Below are 9,013 nucleotides of genomic sequence, written 5' to 3' on the forward strand. Positions count from 1 at the left end.
TTCGTCACGACTGCTGGGGGCAGTGAGGAGCCGTGTGGCCTGAGGACAGCCAGGATTTAGAGCGCAGAAGAAGAAGTCTGTGTTCCACGTGAGCTGGTCAGCATGGCACCTCCGGGAGGAATAAACAAACCGAAAACTGTAAGAAATCCTGTTTTTCCTTCTGTTAGTCGGTTGGAGCCGAGGGCACATTCAGGAAACAATAACGAGTCAGACAGATGTTAAAGTTTTGTTCACACCCCCCTACAGTTATAGTAATGAATCAGTCCTTTGAGACAGTTTCCTCTCCAGTATTGTCAGTTGCGGGAAGTCGAATATAGCCTTAAAACATTTTGAGGAATTGTTTTAAATGTGTTGGTGCAATCCCTTTGTTAGTGGAGCGCATTGTAACTTCAGGAAACTGGGACACCCTGTGGACGGCAAGTAAACTGCATCGATCGAAACGTCACGAGACAAACAACAGCTACAGCTCTAAGAAGAATAGATTATCCAGTAACCGGAAGCAGCAAAGGTGCTCTAATGGCTTAAATTATTATTTTTATGGCTGTTAATTTCTAACATGGCAGATGCACAGCTGCAGGTTTTAAACTTTGAAGTAATCGTTAGTATGTTCAGGTCTTTCTTCCACAGCCTGGTGGAGAAATCCTTTTAAGCCATCAATGGACAGTTACGTTTTCCAAGCGGGTCACGTGAGAAACCGTGTCTGTTGTGGAGCTAAACTCAGTTCTGGTCAATGGTACTTTTCTCTCTTTATAAACTGACGCTGGTGTTACAATCAGTCTGTGAAAACAGTAAAAAGTGCAGTAAAACAACAACAACAACATGTTAAGATTATTTAAGCTAAACTGCCAGAAAAGTGAGCCCTGCTACAGGCTGGCGACTATTCCAGGTGTACCTCACCTCTCACCCTATGGTAGCTGTGATTGGCTCCAGCCCCCCTTCCAACCCCACGACCTGGAATTAGATAAGTGAAAGAATATGGATGAATGAATGCCAGGAATAAAAACAAAAAAACTATATGTGCTGTTGTTACTGTGTTCGTAGTTTGAATACTTCATCTGCAGTTTGCAGTTCTCTCACTGAAAAAAAAGAACTGATCATCTGTTTACGGCTTCATATGCATATTACTTGAGAGTTGTCTGCCATATTAAATGTGATACAACCACAAATCACTTGTGGAAGACTCACTCTACTGTGGCAACCATGTCCAGTGTCTATGATCAAGATCAGCGGTCCCCATTTACAGGAAAATGGAAAGTTTTTAAAACTCTGTTGGTTTCCAGTGTAGCTGCTAACACTTTAAACCTAACTTTGTGGTTTCAGTTTAAATCGGCTGCAAGACACATACTGATTTATTTACCACCTGCTTCAAGATTACATTAAATGCATCAATAACAAACTGTGGCTGTGTCTTGATTACATTGGGTTATGTACATCACTCTCTGCTGCAGATGTTTCATAAACACAACCTGTTGGGTCGTTTCTCTGTAGCTTTTCTTGTGTGATAAAGTGTGACTGAAGTAGATGGAGCTCAGTGAAAAGAAACACTTATTACTATGTCCTCAGAATGTCAACTCCAACTTTCAGAACAAAATATCCCACAGAGCATTTTTCGCCCAGTTCTCATCTACCCCTGATTTAGATTCTAACCGTCAGTTTCAGATCTGCATTGTCTCTGAGTTTAAGTTGTTTGAGTCAGCTAATTCAAAGAAAGCCTGGATATGTTTCAGCTGTTGTTGTTTGTTCCTTCATATCTGATGAGGAGCTCTAAACACTCGAGTGTTTCTGCCTTCCTTGAACGTGTCGTGGTTCTCTTGCAGGAGTTGGGGAAGAAGCTTTTCAAGCGCCGGCGAGTTCTGAGCCGTGAGAAGAGGAAGCGGCATCAGATCGTGGGAGCTGTGGTGGATGAAGGTCTCATCACCATCCATCACCTGAAGAAGAGAAGGTGAGTGTCAGCTGACCCCCTCCTTCCTCCACCTTCTCATGGCCGCAGCGCGTTGTGACATTTTCTGTCCCATCAGGACGAGTCCGAGAGCCAACATCACGCTGTCAGGGAAGAAGAAGAGGAAGCTGATTAAACAGCTGCAACACCAGCAGAAGGAGAAGGCCTCTATGGAAGGTAAAGAGTGCCAAACCTTCTGACTGACTCTCTCCTTAAGTGTTTTCAGCATCTCTCAGGTACTTCAGTCGGTGTTAGTGTGCGGCTCTGGTTTCCAGACCTGTGTGGTCCACTAAGCTTTAGACCTAAACATATGAAAGACCAGTTGGGATTGCTCCGTTTATTACTTTACATTAATTAATCTTATTTTGAATTTGGGCATGGATGAAAATTTACATACGCTCTGGGTGTTTATGGAAAAATTGGAAAAATGTAACATCCCAAGAACAAAACTCTCATGCAGTCATAAGATAACCTTAACAAATAGGTAAAGCATTTGGGATGCATTGTTTTTATTATTTCCAGTCTTCGTAATTTATCTCTTCTTGGAAAACTGCAGACTGTGGCAATGCAAAATTATGAAAGTTTTGACTTTTCATTGAAACTCAAATGCATATTGTCCACTCTGCCTCAAAGGCTTAAAGACATCCACGTGGCAACATTGAACGCTAGTCATAGCGCCACCTAATGGCAGCAAGACGTCAGTTTTAGCTGATTGATATGACATTATCACCAGTGTTGGGAAGGTTACTTTTAAAATGTATTCCACTACAGATTACAGAATACATGCCCCAAAATGTATTTTGTAATGTATTCCGTTACGTTACTCAATGAGAGTAACGTATTCTGAATACTTTGGATTATTTAATATATTATCATGCTTTTTATAACTACATTAATGTACTATTGCTGTGTGATTTATTACTAGTACTGAAGGTTACTCGCCAAACCAATACCAACTACATTTTTAAATCCTAATATAAAATGAGTAACAGTAGGTGGACATTAGGTAAGGCTGCACTTTTTGCAGCGATCTTGTATAGAAAACTATACGGCATCCATCCCACTTTGGATGGAGCAGCTCTCATTTCTAGAAATATGGACAAATTTATTAAACCCCCCAAAATATGACTATCCAGAGTTGGGACCAGGAAGCAGAGTTGCAGTCTTACACGCTTCTCTGCAGCTTCTCTCCTCCTGCTACCCCCCCAAAAACCCATCTCCATAGAGACTGTGTCGGCTCCCAAACAGACAAAAAACAAACTAAAAACCAGCAACAAACAACTTAAACATAAACAATTACAAAGAAAGAACAATAAAGTATCCACATCTGAACCAAAGAGTAAAACAGTGAAATGTGGATTATTAAATATTAGGTCTCTCTCCTCCAAGTCTCTGTTAGTACATGACTTAATAATTGATCAACAAATTGATTTACTCTACCTTACAGAAACCTGGTTGCAGCAGGATGATTATGTTAGTTTAAATGAATCAACACCCCGGAGTCATTCTAACTACCAGAAATCTCGAAGCACAAGCCGAGGGGGCGGTGTGGCAGCAATTTTTCACACCAGCCTATTAATTAATGAAAGACCAAGACAGACTTTTAATTCATTTGAAAGCCTGATGCTTAGCCTCGTCCACCCCAGCTGTAAAACTCAGAAACCAGTCTTACTTGTTATCATCTATCGTCCACCTGGGCCTTATACAGAGTTTCTGTCTGATTTCTCAGACTTTATATCTAATTTAGTTCTGAGCTCAGATAAAATAATTATTGTGGGTGATTTTAACATCCATGTAGATGCTAAAAATGACAGCCTCAACATGGCATTTAATCTGTTATTAGACTCAATTGGCTTCTCTCAAAATGTAAAAGAACCCACCCACCACTTTAATCACACTCTAGATCTTGTTTTAACATATGGCATAGAAACTGAACATTTAACAGTGTTTCCTGCAAACCCTCTCCTGTCTGATCATTTCCTGATAACATTTACATTTACAATAATTGATTACACAGCGGTGAAGAGTAGACTTTATCAAAGTAGATGTCTTTCTGAAAGCACTGTAACTAAGTTTAAGAATATAATCCACCCACTGTTATCATCTTCAATGCCCTGTACCAACATAGAGCAGAGCAGCTATCTGAACACTACCCCAACAGAGGTCGATTATCTTGTTAATAATTTCACCTCCTCACTACGTACGACTCTGGATACTGTAGCTCCTGTGAAAACTAAGGTCTCTAATCAGAAGTACCGGACTCCGTGGTATAATTCTCAAACACGTACCCTAAAGCAGATAACTCGTAATCTGGAGAGGAAATGGCGTGTCACAAATTTAGAGGATCATCATTTAGCCTGGATAAATAGTTTGTTGCTTTATAAGAAAGCCCTCCGCAAAGCCAGAACATCTTACTATTCATCACTGATTGAAGAAAATAAAAACAACCCCAGGTTTCTCTTCAGCACTGTAGCCAGGCTGACAAAAAGTCAGAGCTCTTTTGAGCCAACCATCCCTTTAACGTTAACTAGTAATGACTTCATGAACTTCTTCACAAATAAAATTTTTATCATTAGAGAAAAAATTACCAATAATTATCCAACAGATGTAATATTATCTACAGCTACTCTTAGTACCATTGATGTTAAGTTAGACTCTTTTTCTCTAATTGATCTTTCTGAGTTAACTTCAATAATTACTTCCTCCAAACCATCAACGTGTCTTTTAGACCCCATTCCTACAAAACTGCTCAAAGAAGTCCTGCCATTAATTAATTCTTCGATCTTAAATATGATCAACCTATCTCTAATGATCGGCTATGTACCACAGGCCTTCAAGCTAGCTGTAGTTAAACCTTTACTCAAAAAGCCATCTCTAGACCCAGCAGTCTTAGCTAATTATAGGCCAATCTCCAACCTTCCTTTCATATCAAAAATCCTTGAAAGAGTAGTTGTCAAACAGCTAACAGATCATCTGCAGAGGAATGGTTTATTTGAAGAGTTTCAGTCAGGTTTCAGAGCTCATCACAGCACAGAAACAGCTTTAGTGAAGGTTACAAATGATCTTCTTATGGCCTCTGACAGTGGACTCATCTCTGTGCTTGTCCTGCTAGACCTTAGTGCAGCATTCGATACTGTCGACCATAATATCCTATTAGAGCGATTAGAACATGCTGTAGGTATTACAGGTACTGCACTGCAGTGGTTTGTATCATATCTATCTAATAGACTCCAATTTGTTCATGTAAATGGAGAGTCCTCTTCACACACTGAGGTTAATTATGGAGTTCCACAGGGTTCAGTGCTAGGACCAATTCTGTTTACATTATACATGCTTCCCTTAGGCAGCATCATTAGAAGACATAGCATACATTTTCACTGCTATGCAGATGACACCCAGCTCTATCTGTCCATGAAGCCAGATAACACACACCAATTAGTTAAACTGCAGGAATGTCTTAAAGACATAAAGACCTGGATGGCCGCTAACTTTCTGCTTCTTAATTCAGATAAAACTGAGGTTATTGTACTCGGCCCTGAAAAGCCTAGAAATATGGTATCTAACCAGCTTCTTACTCTGGATGGCATTACCTTGGCCTCCAGTAACGCTGTGAGGAACCTTGGAGTCATTTTTGACCAGGACATGTCCTTCAATGCACATATTAAACAAATATGTAAGACTGCGTTCTTCCATTTGCGCAACATCTCTAAAATTAGAAATATCCTGTCTCAGAGTGACGCTGAAAAACTAGTTCATGCATTTATTACTTCCAGGCTGGACTACTGTAATTCATTATTATCAGGATGTCCAAAAAACTCACTGAAAAGCCTTCAGCTAATCCAAAATGCTGCAGCAAGAGTCCTGACAGGGACTAGAAAGAGAGAGCATATTTCTCCTGTTTTGGCTTCCCTTCATTGGCTTCCTGTTAAATCCAGAATTGAATTCAAAATCCTGCTCCTCACATACAAGGTCTTAAATAATCAGGCCCCATCTTATCTTAGTGACCTTGTAGTACCATATCACCCTATTAGAGCACTTTGCTCTCGCTCTGCAGGCCTACTTGTTGTTCCTAGAGTATTTAAAAGTAGAATGGGAGGGAGAGCCTTCAGCTTTCAGGCCCCTCTTCTGTGGAACCAGCTTCCAGTTTGGATTCAGGAGACAGACACTATCTCTACTTTTAAGATTAAGCTTAAAACTTTCCTTTTTGCTAAAGCATATAGTTAGGGCTGGACCAGGTGACCCTGAATCCTCCCTTAGTTATGCTGCAATAGACGTAGGCTGCCGGGGGATTCCCATGATGCATTTAGTTTTTCCTTTCCAGTCACCTTTCTCACTCACTATGTATTAACAGACCTCTCTGCATTGAATCATATCTGCTATTAACCTCTGTCTCTCTTCCACAGCATGTCTTTTATCCTGCCTTCCTTCTCTCACCCCAACCGGTTGCAGCAGATGGCCGCCCCTCCCTGAGCCTGGTTCTGCCGGAGGTTTCTTCCTGTTAAAAGGGAGTTTTTCCTTCCCACTGTTGCCAAAGTGCTTGCTCATAGGGGGTCATATGATTGTTGGGTTTTTCTCTGTATCTATGAAGCGCCTTGAGGCGACTTATGTTGTGATTTGGCGCTATATAAATAAAATTGAATTGAATTAAACTTATTGTTTCGGAGGAAAACACGAACACGGTGTACAGTCGAGTCTTAATAGCTTACTTACAACTGGGCTTGTCGGGCACTGTTTTTGGCTGCTGTGGTTATTGTTATATTTACATGCTTCCAGCTCCTGTTTCTGCTTGGTGACAACTCGTACTTTCGATTCTCCTTTTTCTCCCTCCCTCGCGCTCACAGACACATAACGGGTATGACAGTCCATTCTCCCTGCAGCACTACACTGCCCATGAGGCTACATTCTTTAGGGCTATGCCTTTAACACTCTGGCTATCACCTTCATATTAAATAATGTTTTGAATAATAATTACAAAAATATTTCTTCACGTCATTATGCTGGCGGCAAGTAGAGGTGACATGGGCCGTGAGACCCAGGCATTAGAGCCTCTTAATGCGTCTTTTGTTTGGGTCTCCACCGGCATGGAATTACCAAAAATAGAGAGGGCATAGCCTAACAGGTGAAATAGGACTGTACTGCTGTGTAATCCATTTATTTCAACAAAGTAACTGTATTCTGAATACCACCTTTTTAAATGGTAACTGTAACAGAATACAGTTACTCATATTTTGTATTTTAAGTACATAATGCCGGTACATGTATTATGTTACTCCCCAACACTGATTATCACTGTGTGTTCTACACGTTACATACTGACACAGATGATTAGAGAGTGAAGGTTGTTTTTTTGGGGGGGGTTTAACACCACATAGTGGACACAGGAAATGATGCATTTGTCCATCATCCAGTTAGATTCCACATGTTCTGCATCAAAGCTGACTGATCATCAGCTGCATTTTGTGTTGTTTTTCAACTTCTGGTGTTTTATTGATACTTTTTTATGACACTAAAATAAAATTGCTCATCATTCGTCTCTCTGTAGTGGAATCAACAGCAGCACCACAGAAGAAGCACAACACCTCATCAGCTCAGACCAAGAAGAAGAACAAGAAGGCGTCCGGATGCCAGGACGATGTAGAGATGGTGGATGTTGAATGAAGATATGTCTGCACTATGAGTCCCTGCTCAGACGTCCATGCCGGCGCCTCAACTTTGAGACTAATGGACAATAAGGACGTCCGTCCTGTAGTTTGTTTCTGCAGAAGAAAAAACTACAACAGTTGACATGGAAGCCCCTTTCTGCCAAAAATGTTTCCCCTCAAATATTAATTGAGCTGCTTTTATTTTAGTTGTAAATAAATCTGAATTTGTTTGAGGCTCACACTGTTTTATTTTTATTTGATCTTTTGCAGATTCTTAACCAAAACAGCTTTAATCAATCATTTAAACAAAAAACTTGAGGTTATTCTAAGTTAAATTAGTATGTTAGTGAAAAGACCAAATGTCTTTCTATGGTGTAAAAGTTTTGTGAGAATTAAAAATGTAACTTCACTGGCAAAAATATGAAAAAATATGATATTGTTTTAAATTTACTGTCTGAAGATATTTTTGTAATTTTTGACTAACCAAAGGCATTTTACACTTTCATTTTGTTATTTGGCAGAAATGGGTTTCCATATGTGATTGGGTTTTTATTTTATATCTCTGTTAGCGTCGCAGCACCTGCAGAGTTTGAGGGCAACATTTGGACCTGTGGTTGTTACAGCATTCATCTTGTAAGCTTGTTTAATTAAATGGGTCATGAGCTTTGACCTTTAACCTTCTGTTCCACCTAGTTCATTAAAATTTTATACATCATCAGAAGTTTCTATTCATTATTTAGATTATATAATAATTCAGATTTTTTTTAACCTTTCTTAGTTGTTGGTTCATAAATATTTGACTTATTATTTTCCTGACACAGTTTGGTAAACATTTGTGCTTGATGGGAACATCCAGGTTCAAATGTAAACTGCACATTAAAACTCATTTTGGCTCTTCAGCAGTTTATGTTGAAAGAAAATTTTGTTACAGTTTAACACAAACTATGTTCATTTTTGACACGTTATTCAAATAAAGACCTGATAAATCCTTGTTTAATTTTTGCTGACTTCTGTTTTTTTATTGGGAAATAACATCATAGGTTTCCATGCTTAAAGGTATTGTGCTTTGTTTTGTTTTTTTACGTATGTCACTATTTGTGTTTTCTGACATACTTTGATGAGCTTCCATATGTCAAGTCATGTTTTAATAAGTTTTTCTAGGTGGTTAATTCGGGTTTATTTTAAGAAATATTTTCTCTCATGAGTTCTATGAACTGTGTATAAAAATATATACAATTAAATGTTTTCAGAATTAATGAGCCTCCATAGTTCTGATATACTTTATTTATTTATTTATTTATTGGAGAGTTGTTTATAAACGTTTTGTCTTTTTGACCTTTTAGTAAGTCCAAACATTTAGTCCAGTTAATTCTAGATGTTTGTGTTCATCATTGCGATTCAATTATTATCAAAGGGCTTTAATGGGTTTCCA

At 39.1% G+C, this 9,013-nt stretch overlaps 1 protein-coding gene across 3 annotated transcripts; it reads left to right on the forward strand.

Annotated features, from left to right (window-relative positions):
• c4h11orf98 (chromosome 4 C11orf98 homolog) lies at positions 1-8,842 on the forward strand. Of its 3 annotated transcripts, XR_015125904.1 has the most exons (5): positions 1-138; positions 1,818-1,942; positions 2,019-2,116; positions 6,343-6,791; positions 7,482-8,842. XR_015125904.1 is itself a non-coding variant. In XM_086270458.1 (4 exons), the coding sequence occupies exons 1-4, from the start codon at positions 103-105 to the stop codon at positions 6,585-6,587; spliced, it is 504 nt and encodes a 167-aa protein (XP_086126584.1). In that variant the 5' UTR covers positions 1-102; the 3' UTR covers positions 6,588-7,475. The 3 variants fall into 3 exon arrangements, 2 of the variants coding, with proteins under 2 accessions (XP_086126584.1, XP_086126585.1); XM_086270458.1 differs by lacking the exon at positions 7,482-8,842 and having other exon boundaries at positions 6,343-7,475; XM_086270459.1 differs by lacking the exon at positions 6,343-6,791 and having other exon boundaries at positions 2-138.
• The last annotated feature ends 171 nt before the right edge of the window (positions 8,843-9,013 follow it).

The sequence above is a fragment of the Aulonocara sp. 'chitande type north' Nkhata Bay genome, linkage group LG17 (genome assembly GCF_057382095.1).
Source record: "Aulonocara sp. 'chitande type north' Nkhata Bay isolate Kocher_YH1m ecotype deep benthic linkage group LG17, A_spYH_male_GT1.1, whole genome shotgun sequence".
Lineage (NCBI taxonomy): Eukaryota > Metazoa > Chordata > Actinopteri > Cichliformes > Cichlidae > Aulonocara > Aulonocara sp. 'chitande type north' Nkhata Bay.